Source organism: Oncorhynchus mykiss, chromosome 27 (assembly GCF_057628025.1).
Source record: "Oncorhynchus mykiss isolate SJ-2025 chromosome 27, ASM5762802v1, whole genome shotgun sequence".
NCBI classification, from domain to species: domain Eukaryota; kingdom Metazoa; phylum Chordata; class Actinopteri; order Salmoniformes; family Salmonidae; genus Oncorhynchus; species Oncorhynchus mykiss.
In genome coordinates this window covers 3,033,760-3,054,936 of record NC_143048.1, presented here as the reverse complement: position 1 = coordinate 3,054,936, position 21,177 = coordinate 3,033,760, and the positions used below count along the sequence as shown (strand labels likewise).

The 21,177-nt window shown below is 42.5% G+C and overlaps 1 protein-coding gene across 3 annotated transcripts in view; it reads left to right on the top strand.

Annotated features, from left to right (window-relative positions):
- LOC110507323 (protein furry homolog) overlaps positions 1 to 21,177 on the top strand; it is a 210,236-nt gene that overhangs the window by 101,327 nt on the left and 87,732 nt on the right. For all 3 annotated transcript variants that reach the window (XM_090224185.1, XM_021587244.3, XM_090224186.1), the window contains exons 24-33: positions 1,510 to 1,634; positions 3,970 to 4,027; positions 4,609 to 4,700; positions 5,229 to 5,401; positions 6,641 to 6,801; positions 13,046 to 13,156; positions 14,189 to 14,343; positions 16,306 to 16,405; positions 16,949 to 17,120; positions 19,850 to 20,115. In XM_090224185.1, the coding sequence (XP_090080311.1) occupies positions 1,510 to 1,634; positions 3,970 to 4,027; positions 4,609 to 4,700; positions 5,229 to 5,401; positions 6,641 to 6,801; positions 13,046 to 13,156; positions 14,189 to 14,343; positions 16,306 to 16,405; positions 16,949 to 17,120; positions 19,850 to 20,115 (1,413 nt within the window). The remainder of the gene's footprint in view (positions 1 to 1,509; positions 1,635 to 3,969; positions 4,028 to 4,608; positions 4,701 to 5,228; positions 5,402 to 6,640; positions 6,802 to 13,045; positions 13,157 to 14,188; positions 14,344 to 16,305; positions 16,406 to 16,948; positions 17,121 to 19,849; positions 20,116 to 21,177) is intronic.

Below are 21,177 nucleotides of genomic sequence, written 5' to 3'. Positions count from 1 at the left end.
TTATCCTTTATACTGTGGTTTGCTCTGGTTTGGAAAACAGCGTAACCAAGTTGTTGTCATTTGTGAAGATGTCTGACTAAGTAGTGTGTGTGTGTGTGTGTGTGTGTACCAGGTGATTGGAACTGAATTGTGCTCCGGTGCATCCTGTTTCCATTGATCATGCTTGAGGTGTTTCTACAACTTGATTTGAAGTTCACCTGTGGTAAATTCAATTGATTGGACATGAGTTGGAAAGTCACACACCTGTCTATATAAGATCCCACAGTTGACAGTGCATGTCAGAGCAAAAACCAATTGTCCATAGAGCTCTGAGACAGGATTGTGTTGAGGCACAGATCTGAGGAAGGGTACCAAAACATTTCTGCAGCATTGAAGGTCCCCAAGAACACAGTGGCCTCTATCATTCTTACATGGAAGAAGTTTGGAAACACCAAGACTCTTCCTCGAGCTGGTCGTCCGGCCAAACTGAGCAATCAGGGGAGGAGGACCTTGGTCAGGGAGGTGACCAAGAACCCAATGTTCTCTCTGACAGAGGAACTCTGGAGATTGGAAAACCTTCCAGAAGGACAACCATCTCTGCAGCACTCCACCAATCAGGCCTTTATGGTAGAGTGCCCAGACGGAAGCCACTCCTCATTAAAAGGCACATGACGGTCTCTTTGGCCTGAATGCCAAGCGTCACGTCTGGAGGAAACCTGGTATCCCTATGTTGAAGCATGGTCATCATGAAGAATCATGCTGTGGGGATGGTTTTCAGCTGCAGGTACTGGGAGACTAGTCAAGATCGAGGGAAAGATGAAAGGAGCAAAGTACACCTTCCAACAGGACAACGACCCTAAGCACAAAACCAACACAAAGCAGGAGTGACTTTGGGACAAGTCTCTGAATTTCCCTGAGTGGCCCAGCCAGAGCCTGGACTTAAAGCCGATCAAACATCTCTGGAGAGACCTGAAAATAGCTGTGCATCAATGCTCCCCATCAAACCTGACAGTTCTTGAGAGGATTTGCAGAGAAGAATGGGAAAACTCCCCAAATATAGGTGTGCCAAGCTTGAAGCATCATACCCAAGAAGAATCTAGCCTGTAATTGCTGCCAAAGTTGCTTCGACAAAGTACTTTGTAAAGGGTCTGAATACTTATGTAAAAGTAAAATATATTTTTTTAAATACATTAGCAAACATTTCTAAAAACCTGTTTTTGCTTTGTCATTATTGGGTATTGTGTGTAGATTGATGAGGGGGAAAAAACGATCTAATCCATTTTAGAATAAGACTGTAACCTAACAAAATGAGGAAAAATTCAAAGGGTCTGAATACTTCCCGAAGGCACTGTAAAGTGTCTGGTTCGGGTCTAAACTGCCTCTATAAATAATAATGTGAACTTATAGGCTTACGTGTATATTTAATGTAGTAGGAATAGCAAATGATCTTCTGCCGTAAATGGAAGCCTTGTTGAACGCTCCTCAGGTGATTGACACTGTTTTGTACAACGTTTTGTGTGTGTGTACCAGGTGATTTGGACCCCCTCAGTAGCATGGCTCCTGAAGCAGCTGGTCCCTCTAATGAGAACAGAGAGCATCGAGCTGACAGAGTCCTTGGTGCTAGGCTTTGGACGCACCAACTCCCTGGTCTTCAGGTACAACACACACACATACTAGAGTTGTCCCTGATTAGTGTGGGATTTAGCTATTTGGTTTGAGAGTTTCCTCAGTACGTGATTAGGGCGATAAGATTAGAAAAATGCAGAGAATGCGTTTCAGACATTCCAGTTATATTATGGAACGCTGTTTGGGTCTTTGTGTGTCAAAAACAGATACATGTCAAATAACACTATTTGACGTGTCAAATAAGATTGTTGACCAATCAGGACCTGAATATGACTGCACGTCACATAATTATTTAACACGTTCATTATTGTTTTACGTAGTTATTCCACATTGATTACACCATCACTCGTATTTCATGTGTCACAAAGATTCATCGATTCGTATGCTGTGATGCCGGTAAAGTTCTCACGCACCTACAGTACCGGTCATAAAAAAAAGCTAGCTACCCAGCTGATGGATGCAAACAATGTTTTTCCCCAAAAACAGCAACACGACATTGTTTCAGTAGCTAGCTAGGTGTAATCATCTAAAATACCCTTAATTTATAAAACAGTTCTTATTTGATTAACGGTGGTCGGACCCATCTATGTGAAGCTAGCCACAATAAGGATTAGTCGCAATAGTGGAATTTGCGGTTAGCCTTCAAAATAAAATAATGTAATTGACAGACGCAAATGAATACAAATAGTGGAATTATGCCATAATTGAACAGATCATGCTAAAACGAGTTTAGAATATTGTTATATAAAATCAACAAAATACAATAATTTGACAAATCTTTTGAAATCACACTGGATGTATTAGACTTTAGAATTGCATTGGGGGCATACATATTTCACTGTACAGCCTTACCAATGGATTGTGGATCAATGACATGGGGTATCAGTCTACTCAGTGACACCCAGAGAACATTAGCGTTATAGCTTTTATTGCGGGACTCTGAAACAACTCTGAATTGAGCCACATTTATTATCAATCTGTGTATTTAACACTATTCCTGAGGAAAAACATTACTGCGTGGATGTTTTGGAGTCTGATAACTCTGAGGAGGATGTTGGGAGAAAATATATTGGGTAGAGTAGACTGATACCCCATTTCATTCATCCCCAATCCTTAAGTAAAGCTGTACAGTGCAATATGAATGTCAGTACACACAATAGGCTTACTGGGGAGGTGATGTCACAGTCCTGCGATAAGAGCTGCAACGCTAATATTTGAGTAAACTCTTCACAGTTGTGTTCTTCGAGTGTTACCGAGTAGATTGATACCCCATTTCATTGCTTCATATTCCAACCTCGTTTAACATTATATAGTCTAAATATGCCATAATTCCACCAATTGGTCATTGTTTACAGGCTGGATGTATTGGTGCCCCAGAAGTTGCAGTCAAACAAATAATTCCTTATTATCAAGGCGGTATTGTAAACACATCGTTCGTGGCCGGTGTGTGCTTGTTTGCAGACTTTTGTTGTACAGCTTTGACAGTGTTACTGATAGTAGTGGTGGCACTTGGCTTACACGGGCAAATTCATCACACACAACATTCTATAATAGAACTGTGTTATTTGACATGTCAAATTAAAAGCTTTTTTAAAACGTCAAATATATTTTTTGATGTACAAAGACCCAAACGCGTTCCATATGTTTTACATGTAGCAGCTGGGTGATTTATCAGTGTCTTACCTCTGCTCCAGGGGGACGTTTTCCCAGCCAGCACAGATCAAGGATCAGCTTCCCCTCCCCCAACTGACCTAAAATAAGCTGCTAGTGGAAACTTCACCCTACACCTTTTTACTTGAAGTCAACAGATACTCAAGCTATTAATTGCTAAAAGGTGCCATTTGTGATATAAACCCATTGATTCCTCATGTACTAACTGTCAGTCCCTGCATTCGTAACAGGGAACATGACTACAGTCAGCTGTGTAAGGTTTTAAAACATTTGTGAGGGTTTAAAAGAGATGAGCGAGGGATTACACAGTGGAACATTCTGGTCTTTTTCAGTTTGGACATATCCCCTTCTCTTTGTTCCGTGTAGACTTCATTTTATCTGAAATAACCTTTTCTTGGAAATCATTTTAATCAGTGCAAAGCACTATCTATGGTACATTTTTTGTGAATGTTTATGAAATTGTATGTTCGGGGTTTTCGTCACGTTTCAGAACACATGTCCTCTTTGTTATAGTAACTCATTTTTGTGATCAATTACTAACTAGCTAACAAACATACCACATATATGATATTATACCACGTGATCATTTTCTAGATTGAAAGGTTTCCTGAGCAAGATGGATGTTTTTTAGGCACGTGGCTAGGATCCAAATGTCCGTTCTGGAGTTGTATTTGTAATTCTGTGTGTGTCCAGGGAGCTGGTAGAGGAGCTGCAACCTTTAATGAAGGAAGCTTTGGAGAGAAGACCAGAGGTGAGCTGTGGGCATAATCATCATTACGCTTCAGTTTGTTCTTATATACACAACTACTACTTCGCAACATATTGTAAGTCATTGAATAGAGAGGGGAGATCATTGCCTGACAACTCACCCTGAACTTAATTCCGCTGCTCTATTGATCTCTACATACTGTACATTTTGTCTGAATCTGCCATCCTAGAAGTTGTTTGTGACTTCAAAATGAGGGGCGTTGTACGAAACAAATTCATCATGATTGGATCGTCTCTAAAAAAAATCTAACCAATCAGAGTATTTAAGTTGATAAAGTCATCATGTAGGCTGGCTCTGGCCCAACCCATCCGTTTCTGGGACCAATCAGAAATGTCAGAATGTGTTCGCAAGCTAAAATCGTAGGGGAGGAAGGCAAATCCAGATTCATTGTGGAGAAGAAACTTTGGCCGAAGCGATGTGGATGGGTAGCCAGGCAAGGGAGATCACACATTGTAGATGAAACAGTTATTAGAAGAAGTGCCTTGCTGATGGATCTCTCTTTTCCTCCCTTTCTCTCTCTCTCTCTCTCTCTCGCTCACTCCCCCTCTCTCTTTCTGTCTCAGAACAAGAAGCGCCGTGAGCGGAGAGACCTCCTGAGGCTGCAGCTTCTGAGGATATTTGAGCTGCTGGCTGACTCTGGTGTCATCAGTGATAGGTTAGTCACATTCATTGACCAGTCACTGCACAGGAAGCTGCTGAGGGGAGGACGGCTCATAATAATGTCCGGAACGGAGCTAATGGAATGGAATGGCATCAAACACATGCAAACATGCAATTGAATCAGTGCAGGCTCAATATACTGAATCTCAATTAAGGTGCCACCAACCTCGTGTGAATCACTGACATGCTCACTGACAAGCTCTCTGACACAACCAACATTCACTGACACTCTCAGACACACTCTCTGACACACTCAGTGACACTTACTGACACACCTACTGACACACAATCCACACTCATTGACATGCTCACTGGCACACTCATGGTCATGCTGGAGACACTGCCCAACACACTGGGAAGCACAGAAGACTCACAGACTACCTCTGTCCTCCCTTGGATGTGAAAGCAACAGTATGGTTTCGAATATGTAAATAAACTAAACTAACTTGTCTTGACTGATGTTCTTTTCTACTTCTGTATGTCCGTCTGTCCATCTGTTTGTGTGTCTGTCTGGTGTCCACAGCACGAACGGGGCTCTGGAGCGGGATACGTTGGCCCTGGGAGCTCTGTTCCTAGAGTACGTGGACCTGACGCGGATGCTTCTGGAGGCGGAGAATGACAAAGAGCTAGAGATCCTCAAGGACATCCGAGCTCACTTCAGTGCCATGGTGGCCAACCTCATCCAGTGTGTTCCCGGTAAAACAACCAAATTACTTTTTGGCCTTTAGGGTATGTCCCAAACGGCACCCTATTCCCTATATAGTGCACTACTTTTGAACAGAGCCCTATGGATCCAAAGTAACTTTGTTTCAAAATAATTTTGATGTTTTGTCGTCCCCTTAGACTGTCACCGAAAATATCTTACTGAGTCGTACATTTTGGTAGCTTATGAATGATGAAAACAGGCCTCCGTGTGTCAAGGGTTGGTGCAGGCCCTTGGAAAGCAGGGACTCAGGACACTGACACATTGATCTTGATTAGGCCATATCCCAAGGGACGCCAGTCCTAAAATAGTGTAGCTTAAATGGGGAAGGGCAGATGATGACTCATTGGCAGCCAGACTTCAGACTTCCTGACTGCCTGATGAATGAGAGATGACTGACGGAACACGACTGTAATCCATCGGGGAACCCCAAATTAGCAACCTCGCCTCTACCAACTCGTTCAGAGGACCCTCCATTGTCACGTGTTACTGATGAAACTCTGAGGGTGACTTCCATAGAGGGGATCAATGAACCCATCAACCTCGGGACACACTTGTGACTTTGTCGATGCAATTCATGTTCCACTTTTTGTTTTAAATAATAAAACAAGCATGAAATTCAAATGAACAAATTACCTGTTGCGTTTTAGAAGATATAAACCTTATTAACAGTTAAACATTTCATTTGGGGGTATTTCATTTATTTTGTGTGTAAAACATCTCAATCAGACACAAAAGCACATCTCATAAAAAAAGGCACACCTCTCAACTATTTTGTATGAAATGGTGTAAACTCCAGACGTATCGTAGTGCGTGATGAGATGGCACTTCGCTCTGAAGCCTGCAGCCTTGCTGGTTTGGTCAAAGTGACTATCTGAGGGTCTAATTAGGCCCTACGCCCTTGATCATTTTCACTACCTTAGCTTAGGGACACTTGTACATATGGCACTGGCGCACGTGAATGCGCAAATGGAGGGCCGAGGGCCATGGGGAAGGGACTAGTTTGGGATTCAGCTCTTAGTCACTCAGTCTCATACAGTAGCAGTTTGTAATGCCCTAGGGATTTTGATGCCCATATACTGTTCTGAGAAGGGGACTAACAGATCAATTTTACTGTCCTTTTTTTTTTCTCCTTCTGCACTCCTCTACTCTCCTTTCTGTTTCTCCCACCCTCTCTGCTCCCATGTGTCCCCCTCTCCCCTTTGCCCTCCTCTCCCCCTCTTCTCCTCCAGTCCACCACCGACGCTTCCTCTTCCCGCAGCAGAGCCTAAGGCACCACCTCTTCATCCTGTTCAGCCAATGGGCTGGTCCCTTCAGCGTCATGTTCACGCCTCTCGATCGTTACAGTGACAGGAACCACCAGATCACCAGATACCAGTACTGCGCCCTCAAGGTACATCAATCAATCACATTTGTTATTTGTATAGCGCTTTTACTAAACCATTTGTCACAAAGTGTTGAACAGTTTTATCTGTTTTGTATTTAATTGAACTGTACTGTATTTAAAAATATGAATATGTACATTATGAACACCTCTTTCCATGACATAGACTGACCAGGTGAATCCAGGTGAAAGCTATAATCACTTGTTAAATCCACTTCAATTAGTGTAAATGAAGGGAGGAGACAGGTTAAAGAATGATTTTTAAGCCTTGAGACATTTGAAACATGGATTGTGTATGTGTGGCTTTCAGAGGTTGAATAGGCAAGACAAAATATTTAAGTGCCTTTGAAAGGAGTATGGTAGTAGGTGCCAGGTGCACCATTTTGTGTCAAGAACTGCAACTCTGCTGCGTTTTTCAAGCTCAACAGTTTCCCACGTGTATCAAGAATGGTCCACCACCCAAAGGACATCCAGCCAACTTGACACAACTGTGGGAAACACATGGGCCAGAATCCCTGTGGAATGCTTTTGACACCTTGTAGAGTCCAACTCTATAATACAGTAGGAAGGTGTTCTTAATGTTTTGTACACCCAGTGTGTGAATAGTGCGTAAATAGCATTTTTGTTGTCTCTTGGTGTCTTTCCTATATTTAACTTTTATTGCATTTGATTTCATTTGGAATTGAACGTAATATCTTATGTTCATGTTTATTACTGTTCTGTACTTTGTCATGTATTTGTATATTTCATGTGGACCCCAGGAAGAGTAACTGTTGCATGCGCGGTAGCTAATGGGGATCCTAATAAACTGGACTAAACCGTAACCCTGCCTAGTTCCTGGAAGACCAAGCAGTAGCACAACAGCAATAGACAGCAAAATAAATCCTCCTTTGGCTGTACCCAGTGGGAAAACTGGTTGTAAAGACATCAGGCTGGCAGTTGTATGTGATGTTGTGGTTAGGTTGCGTTCTATTGAGAAAGGACATACGTCTTTTTAGTCACCCGGTTGTAATCTGACGTCACTACAACCAGATATCAAAATATGACGTTGGTCAGGATGATATCTATGAGGCAGGTTGGTCAGGATGATATCTACGAGGGTGCCAATGTTTACGGATTTAGGGTCGTACCTGATAGGTTCCATGATCATTTGTGTGAGATTGAGGGCATCTATTTTAGATTGTAGGACGGCCGGGGTGTTAAGCATATCCCAGTTTAAGTCACCTAACAGTACAAACTCTGAAGATAAATGGGGGGCAATTAATTCACATATGGTGTACAGGGCAAAGCTGGGGGCTGAGGGGGGTCTCTGACAAGCCACAACGGCGAGAGACTTATTTCTGGAAAGGTGGATTTTTAAAAGTAGAAGCTCAAACTGTTTGGGCATAGACCTGGATAGCATGTCATAATTCTGCAGACTATCTCTGCAGTAGATTGCAACTCCTCCCCTTTTGGCAGTTCTACCTTGGCGGAAAATGTTGTTGTTGGAAATGAAATAATTTTAGTTTGGTGGCCTTCCTAAGCCAGGATTCAGACACGACTAGGACATCAGGGTTGGCGGAGTGTGCTCTAGCAGTGAATAAAACAAACTCAGGGAGGAGGCTTCTGATGTTAACATGCTTGAACCCAAAGCGTTTACGGTTACAGAAGTCAACAAATGATAGCGCCTGGGGAATAGGAGTGGAACTGAGGCTACAGGGCCTGGGTTAACCTCAACATCACCAAAGGAACAGAGGAGGAGTAGGATAAGGGTACAGCTACAGGCTATAAGAACTGGGCGTCTAGTGCGTTGGGGACAGAGAATAAAAGGAGCAGATTTCTGGCCGTGGTAGAACAGATTCAAGGCATAATGTACAGACGAGGGTATGGTAGGATGTGAGTACAGTGGAGGTAAACCTAGGCGTTGAGTGATGATGAGAGAGGTTTTGTCTCTGGAGGCACCAGTTAAGCCAGGTGAGGTCTCCGCATGTATGTGTGGTGGGATAAAAGAGCTATATAAGGCATTTTGAGTGGGACTGTGGGCTCTACAGTGAAATAAAACAAGAAGAACTAGCCAAGACAGCAGTAGACAAGGCATATTGACATTAGAGAGAGGCATAATGTAATCACAGGTGTTGATCAGGAGAGCTAAGACAACAACGGGTAAGTGGCGATGAATGGGCAGAGCGGGTCAGTTAGGACCATACAGGACCTGAGTTCATGGCTGGGGCTGATAGGTAAACAAAATGAGGTACCGTGTTATTGAAACAGTCCAGTGGGGCATCAGCTGTGTAGCCGAGTGATCATAGGGTCAAAAGAGCAGCAATAGGTGAGTCTGGGTGCCGTTTGGTAGTCACTACTACGCTAGGCGAGAAGGGGACACAGCGTTCAGAAAAGCGGGGCTCCGTGTCGACAATAAAGGGTCCAGGCCAATTGGCAAAGGAGGTATTGTAGCCCTAGAATTAGCTGGTATATGGGCCTAGCTTGAGGCTAGCTCAAGGCTAGCTGGTACTTGCTTCGGGACAGAGGTGTTAGCTAACAGTAGCCACTTGTTTGCTGCTAGCTAGCTGCGATGATCCGGTGTAATGATCCAGAGTGGCAGGAATCCGATGATATGGTAGAGAGAAGCAGTCGATATGCTCTGGGTTGATATCGCTCTGTGCAGACAGAGGTGTTGTCCGAGCTAAGGCTGGCTGATGACAAGGAAAAAGGTGAAGACCGCTAGCTGTGGCTAACAAAGACTAGTAGCTAGTTAGCTGGCTAGCTCCTGATGGAAGTTCCAGTTATAAGGAATAAAAATAGCAGATCCGTACCACATTGGGTGAGACGGGTTGCAGGAAAGTATATTTAGTTTGTAGATAGAAACTGAGATTAAAGCTATACACGAAAATGACTGGTTATTTACATGGGATAAGACACGGGAACAAGACAAAAACAAATACACATGTCCTACTGCAACGCCATCTTGGATAGATAAGGGTATTGGGTATTAGTTCAGAGTTGACCATCTAGGCCAGGCAGATGTCCACTTCCATGCCGTAGTACATAAAAACTCTCCAGCCCACTTCCTCTGAACTCCAGAACCTCTTATTCGCATTAACACCTTCCCCTCTGTGTTAAGGGTTAAAAAGTACATGTTGTTCCTCATGGGAGATTTCCCTGGTTCTGCAGCACTACTTATAAAACATGTACTTGGGAAATGATCCGGAGGCGATGCGCTGGATAGGGTTTAAGTTACCGTACGATGATGCGGCAATGTTCATTTGCAGCTTAGCCAGTGCTACATTTCAACTTTTCCCTGCTGCTGCTTCTTTTGACTCCAGTCCATTTTCTAACTTTATCCCTCAACTCCACACATACTGTAGATTTTGTACCATATGGACTAGGGTCAATTTATAGCTGGAATCCAAACCATGTCAAGACAACATTGAATGTCCACTGTTTCTAAGAAATGTTAGGTTATAAATGTGATACTGACCAAACCTATGTTTGGGGGACATTCCAGTCCAGTTGTCTGACTGTTTGCTGTGTATCTTGGTGCAAAGGGGCTACACCATTTAAAATGATGTCAGCGTTGTTTACTGATCCCTGTTTACTCCCTGTGACAGGGAGACCATCTACTTTGCATAGATAACTGCTGGACATTTCTATCAGCTTCTGTACCAGTGGTTCACACCATTGTCCCAACAGGCTTTGAAACATTATGACTGTGCTGTTGGGAGGTACACTCTTAGAAAAATAGGTGCTATCTAAAACTATATTCAACAGCTTTTAAAAAATATTTTGCCTTCAACAGTGTGATCAAGCCATCAATGTTTTGTGATTATTGGTGTCGTAAAAATGTTAGCTAACGGGTTAGCAATTAGCATGTTTGACATTTCAGTGGAAATACTACTACTATCAGCTTTTTGATAAGCGGCTTAGCAAAAAGTCTCGTATTATCAGTTATTGACCACCTTACTATTTTGTTAAACTGCAAGATATATCTGTTTAATTTTGTTTTTAAAAAGACACCAACCTCGTATCCGAAGTGTTTCCTATATCTATATAGTTGGCTAGCCTTCCGCTATTTTTTTTTCTCCTGAAATCCGTTAGCTATATTTCAGAGGTAAAAAGTTGGATATTAAATGATGTGTGGTCTGTCGCGTAGTTGAATTTGACAAAATACAGCATGTCCCACAAAATGTGTATGTATATTTACATAACTTTTTCAAATCGTGTAAAGCGTGTAATTTCAGTCAGTTCCCGAGCATCAAAAACAATAACCTCATAATATAAGCTAGTAAGATATTTTTCATTATTCTCTTCATAGATGTATGCATTTCCTTCATAACATGACTGCAATGCATCCCTTTGGGTGTCTTATTTCAGAAAGGGCAAAGCAGTCCTGAACAGCAACCTTCATGGTCAGTGTTAGGTACCATGGTACAAAAGCTGAGCAGTACATTGAACCACCCAACCTTAATGGTTAGTGCTAGAACCACTGGGTGACGGTACAAAAGCTACAGTGCCTTCAGAAAGTATTCATATCCCTTGATTTATTCCAAATCTTGTTGTGTTACAGCCTGAATTTGCAATGGATTAATGGATGGTTTTTCTCACCCATCTACACACAATATCTCATTGTGACAAACTGAAAACATGTTTTTCAAAATGTTTGCAAATGTATTGAAAATGAAATACAGAAATATCTAAATTACATAAGTATTCAGAGCCCTGAGTCAATACATGTTAAAATCTCTCTGGATAAGTCTCTAAGAGATTTGCACACCTGGGTTGTACAATATTTGCCCATTATTATTTTCAAAATTCTTCAAACTCTGTCAAATTGATTGTTGATCATTGCTAGACAACCATTTTCAAGTCTTGACATAGATTTTCAAGCCGATTTAAGTCAAAACTGTAACTCGGACACTCAGGAACATTCACTGTCTTCTTGGTAAGAAACTTGTGTAGATTTGGCCTTGTGTAGATTTGGCCAGGCTATTGTCCTGCTGAAAGATGAATTCATCTTCCAATGTCTGGTGGCTAGCATAATGAACAATGTTTTCCCCGAGGATTTTGCCTGTGCTCAGCTATATTCTGTTTTTTTTATCCTGAAAAACTCCCCAGTCCTTAACGATTACAAGCATACCCATAACATGATGCAGCCACCACTACACTTGAATATATGGAGAGTGGTACTCAGTAATGTGTTGTATTGGATTTGCCCCAAACAGCACTTTTTTTCAGGACAAAAAGTTAATTGCTTTGCCACATTTTCGGTAGTACTTTAGTGCCTTGTTGCAAACAGGATGCCTGTTATGGAATATGTATTATTATGTACAGGCTTCCTTCTTTTCACTTTGTCAATTAGGGTAATATTGTGGAGTAACTAATGTTGTTGATCCATCCTCAGTTTTCTCCTATCACAGCCATTAAACTCTAACTATTTTAAAGTACCCATTGGCTTCATGGTGAAATCATGGCGGTTTCCTTCCTCTCCGGCAACTGAGTTAGGAAGGACACCTGTATCTTTGTAGTGACTGAGTGTATTGATACAGCCTCCAAAGTGTAATTAATAACTTCACCATGCTCAAAGGGATATTTGATGTCTGCTTTAAAAAAAAAAACACCCATCTACCAATAGGTGCCCTTCTTTGCAAGACATTGGACAACCTCCCTGGTCTTTGTGGTTGAATCTGTGTTTGAAATGCACTGCTCAACTGGGGGACCTTACAGATAATTGTATGTGTGGGGTACAGAGATAAGGTAGTCATTCAAAATCATGTTAAACACTATTATTGCCCACAGAGTGAGTCCATGCAACTTATTATGTGACTTATTTAGCAAAGTTTTACTTCTGAACGTATTTAGACTTGCCATAACAAATATTTATTGACTCAAGACATTTCAGCCTTTCATTTTTAATCCATTTGTAACATTTTCAAAAAACACAAGTCCACTTTGCCTGATGAGGTATTGTGTGTAGGCCAGTGAAAAAAGATCTAAATTATATCAATTTTCAATTCAGGCAGTAACACAGCAAATGTGATCACAAGGAATGTGAATACTTTCTGAAGGCACTGTATAAGCAGCACTACCCAACCTCCATGGTTAGTGCTGGAACTCACAGGGTGATGGTACAGAAGCTATACAGCACCCAACCTTTATTAGGAATGAGGTGTCTGAATGATCCTGAGTGAGAGCATGGGGGTTGGTCCTACTGCATGTAGTCTGTGCATGCCATGTTCTACTGTTTCTAGAGAGTGTGTGTGTGTGTGTGTTTCTCTAGGCCATGTCTGCGGTGTTGTGCTGTGGACCTGTGTTCGACAACGTTGGACTGTCCCCAGACGGATATCTCTATAAGTGGCTGGATAACATTCTAGCCTGCCAGGACCTACAGGTATGTGATGTGGCCAATCACACACACAAACACCCCCACACACACGCATTTAGTTATTCTATCCTTTTGGGGACCTAAAATGTATTTCCATTCAAAATCCTATTTTTCCTGTTCCCTAAATCTTACCATAACCCTAACCTTAACCTGTAACCTAAACATAACTCCTAATCCTTACCACTAACCCCAACCCTAATTCTAACCCTAATTGTAGACCTAAGCCTAAACCTAACCCTTAATCTTAAAATTGCCACACACACACACACACACACACACACACACAATTACCTTAATAGCGCTCTGATAGTTTGCTTAGTTTCCTCACAGTAAAACAACATCAGCTTCTACCAACTGTTCCCTAATTGTTTTGATCAGATGCTTTTGTCTCAGGGTAAATTTGCTCAATTATTTGTCCATTTAATCACATGACTGACTGGATTAATCACCTGTCCCTCTCTGTATATGTTTTTTTACTCCCTCTTTCAAAGTTGACTTTCAGCTTGTGTTCTGGTGTTTAGTGTTTACATAGCCTCGTCCCAGATCTATTTGTGCTGTCTTGCCAACTCGTATGGTCATTGTCAGCTATACAACACAAACAGATCTGGGACCAGGCTAGTGTTTACATTCTTTAACCTTCGAATGAACAGTAAAAACTAGGCATGTAGCCCTGAAAATGGGATTCATCCTGCTAAGACGGATGTCATATAGCTTCTACTACCCTTTCAAACTAGTCTTACTCAAGGCTTTTAAAAAGGAGGAAAGCATTTACACCTCAGAGGCATTCACCTTTCAATATGGATATACTGTATCTAGTATGGAATATTTCTGTCTAATGACACTTTCCCTCCCCCATTCGTTATTGCAGAGCAACACCTCCAGTTATGTTTTTGTTCAACTTTGATCGTATCACCAACGATCAAATCGTCATTGAAGACGCATGATTTATCTGGTAGTTTGGTTGCTCAAAGTAGTTGATGGTGGTCACGTACACAGGCACAAACACACTGGCACTGACCACCTGTCATTGACCACTAGGTTCGCCAGCTGGGCTGTGAGGTAGTTATTCTGCTGCTGGAGTTGAATGCTGACCAGGCCAACCTGTTTAACTGGGCGGTCGACCGCTGCTTCACCGGCTCCTACCAACTGGCCTCTGGCTGTTTCAAGGCCATCGCCACCATCTGTGGCAGCAGGTAGGAACTACAGACATCATTGGTAGGAACCCTTCTAATTCCACCATCTCTGGCCCAAGTAGAAAGTTAAGAACATTTGGTCATCACTGTAAAGAAGTAGAAACTACTCAAATGTCACCTTCTGTGGCAGCAGATATTTTTTATATTTTTTTATTTCACCTTTATTTGACCAGGTAGGCCAGTTGAGGACAAGTTCTCATTTACAACTGCAACCTGGCCAAGATAAAGCAAAGGAGTGCGACAAAAACAACAACACAGTTACACATGGAATAAACAAACGTACAGTCAATAACACAATAGAAAATCTGTATACAGTGTGTGCAAATTAAGGAGGTAAGGCAATAAATAGGCCATAGTGGCGAAGTAATTACAATTTAGCAATTAACACTGGAGTGATAGATGTGCAGATGAGGATGTGCAAGTAGAAATACTGGTGTGCAAAAGAGCAGAAAAAACAAATATGGGGATGAGGTAGGTAGTAGGTTGGGTGGGCTATTTACAGATGGTCATTGTACAGCTGCAGCGGTCGGTAAGCTGCTCTGACAGCCGATGCTTGAAGTTAGTGAGGGAGATATAAGTTTCCAACTTCAGTGATTTTTGCAATTTGTTCCAGTCATTGGCAGTAGAGAACTGGAAGGAAAGGCGGCCAAAGGAGGTGTTGGCTTTGGGGATGACCAGTGAAATATACCTGCTGGAGTGCGTACTACGGGTGGGTGTTGCTATGGTGACCAGTGAGCTGAGATAAGGCGGGGGTTTACCTAGCAAAGACTTATAGATGATCTGGAGCCAGTGGGTTTGGCAACGAATATGTAGCGAGGACCAGCCAACAAGAGCATACAGGTTGCAATGGTGGGTAGTATATGGGGCTTTGGTGACAAAACAGATGGCACTGTGATAGTTCATTTGGATGCAGTCTAAGTTAAAAGAATCATACAGATCATTGGTAGGAACCGCTCTACTATAGACATCATGAGTAGGAACTGATCAAATGCCGCTCTCTGTTACATAACTCAACCTTACACTTCAAATACTGAACTGAAGCATCATTATTTGTTGAAATAGTCTGTAATAGTTTAACCTGCTGGTATAATGCTTTATACAACATCATTGTCCAATGGGTAAGATAATATGTTAATTGTGTAGATACATGCTCCTCTAAGAGAACCAATGGCCCCAACCTCATGTCTCTATCATAATACGTTCTGAAGTTATTGGAGTGGTTACACTTTTATGATGGCCAGAATTAGGGAGAAAAAAAGTGGTCAAATATCAGAACTTGCCTTGCGTCAGCTAGGCTGGATTCTGTGCAAGAATTAAGGCTACTGGCTACCTTGGTTCAAAATATACATAGCTGGCTACCTGACAGGCTCACTTTCCCATTTCCCGTCATCTTTCTTCTCGAAATCCGCAGGACAAAAAACAATAGAGGTAAGATGGATATCAATTTTGACAGTAGTATCATATTCATATTTATTTTAAATTCCAGTTCTTTCTCTAAGATTTCTTACCAAAATAAGCGTATCTCTGTGAAATTTTAACAGAGCACTGAGTGTATTCCAAGATGTTTATTTTCAAATACTTTTACATTTAATTCAGCACGTGTAATGCTAATTTAGCAATTTGCGACCCGTGGAAACTTTCAAGACGACGACCACAAAATGTAAAATACTCAAAAGTCGTTACGAGAAACCTGCACAGCCATGTCAACAGAGCTCAGTGCTTATTATCGGATGCATAAGTTTACGAAATCCGACTTTTAGAATGTAATATTAATGATATGTAAGAAGATTTTATAACATGATGAAGTGAAATTTCATCAAAGCACTCTTTCACCCACTCTAGGCAGTGTGGGTGGACACCCTATTTATGCATTCATCATAATGCATTACGCCTACAAGCTTTATTAAGTACTGTAAAGTGTTACCAAATATGATATTAATCTTGATTGTCCTTCACTTGCAGAAACTATCCCTGTGACATCGTGACTTTGTTGAATTTGGTGCTCTTCAAGGCATCAGACACCAGCAGGGAAATGTATGAAATCTCAATGCAGCTAATGCAGGTAAGGACGAACTACACTGAGTACAACTTTATTTGAACAGTCTGTCTATAGACGCTCAGGAAACCAATACACCCAATAGACTCAATCTGTAGGATGTACATAGATGGACTATCTAAATAAACGTATGATATCCTTCCATTGTAAACAGGGTTTTTACAGTTTACTTCCTGAATTAGCTGAAATGAATGCAGGTTAATGCTTTTTGTCATGAATCTTGTTCTGGAAGCAGGTCTTTAGAGTGGTCGTGAGGTGGCACAGCCGCAAAGTCATAAAATCTGGTTATACACCTAACCTTAGCCCTAACCTTAACCACACTGCAAGCTCTATGCCTAATCCAACCTTAAATTAAGACCAAAATAGACATTTTTACAATAAAGGCAATTTTGACTTTGCAACTGGCCCATCTAATGGAAATCACTCAGTTCTGCCTCAAGGACAAGACTCATCCCAATCAATGTCAACCTGTGAATGTAATTAGAATGGACCCCAACCATGACTGATAATATCCTGGACTAAGAGTGTTCTTTCTTTCTTGATAACCAGATTCTGGAGGCAAAGCTGCTTGTGTATTCCAAGACGATAGCAGACCAGAAGCCCAGTAGTATACTGGATAGGACTCACAGACCTCTGCCTCCCCTCTACAACGTCTCTCTAGCCCAGCTCTCACAGCAACTGGCTAGGATGTACCCTGAACTCACTCTGCCTCTCTTCTCAGGTATTGTGTGTGTGTGTGTCGTACTCACGTAGTACTCACAAGCAGGTCATCTTCATTTGGCTTCCTGCTAAATGTGTGTTCTTGTGTTAGGATGGCGCCTTCCACTCAAAAAGGTTTCCTGTCAGTTTGCTATGGAAGCTCCCACTGCTCTTTGCTATAGGAGCAGTGAAGCGGGTTCTGATTCAGAGGAATTGTCAGTATAAACGGGACCGATAAATGCACCGATCATCAGCTATCAAATGATATTCAGTTATCAGAAACAAGGATGAAAACGGACAATGACGAGGACAGACGACGTTGATTCGATAATCATAAAAATAAGTATTGATTGGAAGTCGTTGTTGTTTCTTCAAATGTACCGTTTTTCAGCTGTGTTTCGGATACTCTGCCATCCTGTCATTACCAGCACCTTGTAGAAGGCGCACTGCTGTGCACAGGACATTTAACTCATTGGTATTCAGGTATGAAATGTATATGAGCTTTTAACCCTATTAAGCAACAACTGTCATGTGTGCTCCCTCTCCGGCTTCTAGGTCACCAGGCTGCTCGTTAGGGCGCACACCTGTCACCAGGGTTACACACATAATGACACCTGGACTCATCACCTCCTTGATTACCTGCCCTTTATATGTCTCTCCCTTTGGTTTCTTCCCCAGTCGTCATAGTTCCTGTTTCATGTCGGTGTGCTGTTTGTGTTTCTGGTTTTGTTCATTTATTAAATGTATTCACTCCCTGAACTTGCTTCCCGACTCTCAGAATATATCGTTACAGAATGACGACTCAACAAAGGGAGGCATCAGGGAGTGTTTTTTTTTTTTGTGTGTGTGTTGGGAGTGATGTCGGGTCCGGGTGTTGGAGCCGGAGCTACCTGGAAGGCCCATTAGGCTCTCACTCCTCAGCCGGTTCATCAGGTTTCTGCGCCTTAGCAGAGGTGAAGGGTCTGCTCCTGATCCCCGGGATCGTCATCTTGGTTGGCGTCCTGCGACTGGGGCCGAGCGTCGGGGAGGGGGTACTGTCACGTGTGCTCCCTCTCTGGAATTCCTTACTTTTTTCAATCTTTACTGACTATATGCCGCTTGCTTCGAGTGTGTCTAAGTATGCGGATGACTCACCCTATACACGCCAGCTAGCGACTGAAATTACTGCAACACTTAAAGAGCTGCGGTTAGTTTCAGAATGGGTGGTAAAGGAATAAGTTAGTCCTAAATCATTCCAAAACTAAAAGCACTGTACTCGGGACAAATCATTCACTAAACCGTAAACCTCAACTAAAACTTGTAATAAATCATGTGGAAATTGAGCAAGTTGAGGCAACTGTCATGGTCAAAACATATTGACACAACAGTAGCTAAGATAGGGAGAAGTCTGTCCATAATAAAGTGTTGTTCTGCCTTCTTAACAACACCATCAACAAGGCAGATCCTACAGGCCCTGGTTTTGTCACACCTGGACTACTGTTCAGTTGTGTGGTCAGGTGCCACAAAAAGGGAATTATGAAAATTGCAATTGGCTCAGAACAGGGCAAAACAGCTGGCCCTTAAATGTACACGGAGAGTTAACATTAATAATATGCACGTCAATCTCTCTGGCTCAAAGTGGAGGAGAGATTGACTTCATCACTACTTGTATTTGTGAGCGGTATTGACATGTTGATAGCACAGAGCTGCCTGTTTAAACGACTAGCACACAGTTCAGACACCCATGCATACCCCACAAAACATTCCACAAGAGGTCTCTTCACAGTCTCCAAGTCCAGAACAGACTATGGGAGGCGCACAGTACTACATAGAGCCATGACTACATGGAACTCTATTCCACATCAGGTAACTGATGCAGCAGTAGAATAATATTTAAAAAAACAGATAAAAATAAACCTTATGGAACAGCGGGGACTGTGAAGCAACACAAACATAGGCACACATGCACATGGAATTTGTGTTGTAGATATGTGGTAGTGGAGTAGGGACCTGAGGGCACACACTTAGTGTGTTGTGAAATCTGTTATAAATGTATTGTAATGTCTTTAAAATTGTATAACTGCCTTAATATTTCTGGTCCCCAGGAAGAGTAGCTGCTAATGGGGATAATAATAAATACAAATACAAACAGGGCCTGTATTTATCAGGTGTCTCAGGGTAGGAGTGCTGATCTGGGAGCATGTCCTCCCTGTCCATAATAATCTGATTCATTATGATCTATAGTGGCACAACAGATCCTATGCTTCTACCTCTCCCTCTGCAGAGGACAACTTTATAGTCCCTCCAGGATTTAGCGATTCTGCGGTTGCATTTTTTAGGCGCAAAATCAACAATTCCCCATATGTGAAGTGAGTGCTCGCAAATTTGACCAATCACTGCACTATTATCATATGTAACAGTCCAATCACTGTAATATTACTGCATAAAACTGTCGAATTACCGCACTGCCATAAAAGGGCTCTCAATTTAAACCAATCACCACTTTTACAAATCAATCAATTTTACCACATAACACTGTTTAATCAATACACATGTCAACAAATGTTTTTCCCCATCAGTGCATTTTCATGACAACTGGACAAAAATCATCACAAATTGCCATGCAAAATGTCATAATTGCCACACCAAAATCAAGCATTTTTGTCCACAAATACCACAACAAAATCCTGGAGGGAGTGACTTTGTAACTTTATGACTTTTTATGAATTCATAAATGTTTCTGCTCCGCTGTGTTTCTATCTCCTGTCCCAGAGGTTAGCCAGCGTTTCCCTAGCACTCACCCCAACGGCCGTCAGATCATGCTGACCTACCTGCTGCCCTGGCTCTCTAACATTGAGCTGATGGACAGCTGCCTGCTGCCACCGGTCTCCAGCCCCTGCAGCCCTGAGGAGGAGACCCCGGACCGGACCGGCACCACCGCGGGACAAGTCCCCCAACACACTCTAAGGGGAATGGGCTGGGGCTCGCTGTTGGCCACCTCGCTGGTCCTTAACAACCTCATGTTCATGACCGCCAAGGTCAGGATTGTGTGTGTGTGTGTGTGTGTGTGTGTGTGTATTGCTCGTTGAAAGGCAGACAACATACAGGAAACATTGGAGCAATAACACTTAGCACAATAGCACTTACAATACAAATATGAGCACATACCGTACATTTGGAAAGTATTCAGACCCCTTGACTTTTCCCACATTTTGTTACGTTACATCCTTAATCTAAAATGGATATGATATTTACATAAGTATTCAGACCCTTTACTCAGCACCTTTGGCAGCGATTACAGTCTTGAGTCTTCTTGGGTATGACTCTACAACTTGGCACACCTGTGTTTGTGGAGTTTCTCCCATTCTTCTCTGCAGATCCTCTCAAGCTCTGTCAGTTTAGATGGGGAGCGTCGCTGCACAGCTATTTTCAGGTCTCTCGATCGGGTTCAAGTCTGAGCTCTGGCTGGGCCACTATAGGACATTCAGAGACTTGTCCCGAAGCCACTCCTGCGTTATCTTGGTTTCCTCCAGACGTTAGGCTTGGCATTCAGGCCAAAGAGTTCAATCTTGGTTTCATCAGACCAGAGAATTTTTCATGGTCTGAGAGTCCTTTTGCTGCCTTTTGACAAACTCCAAGTGAGCTGTCATTTGCCTGAGGTGTGGCTTCCGTCTGGCTTCTCTACCATAAAGGCCTGATTGGTGTAGTGCTGCAGAGATGGGTGTCCTTCTGGAACGTTCTCCCATCTCCACAAACTCTGGAGCTCTGTCACAGTGACCATCGGGTTCTTGGGAACCTCCTAGACCAAGGCCCTTTTCACCCGATTGCTCAATTTGGCCGGGCGGCCAGCTCTAGGAAGAGTCTTGGTGGTTCTAAACTTCATCCATTTAAGAATGGAGGCCACTGTGTTCTTGGGGACCTTCAATGCTGCAGAAATGTTTTGGTACCCTTCCCCAGATCTGTGCCTCGACACAATCCTGTCTCGGAGCTCAATGGACAATTCCTTCGACCTCATGGCATGGTGTTTGCTCTGACATGCACTGTCAACTGTGGGACCTTATACAGACAGGTGTGTGCCTTTCCAAATCATGTCCAACCAA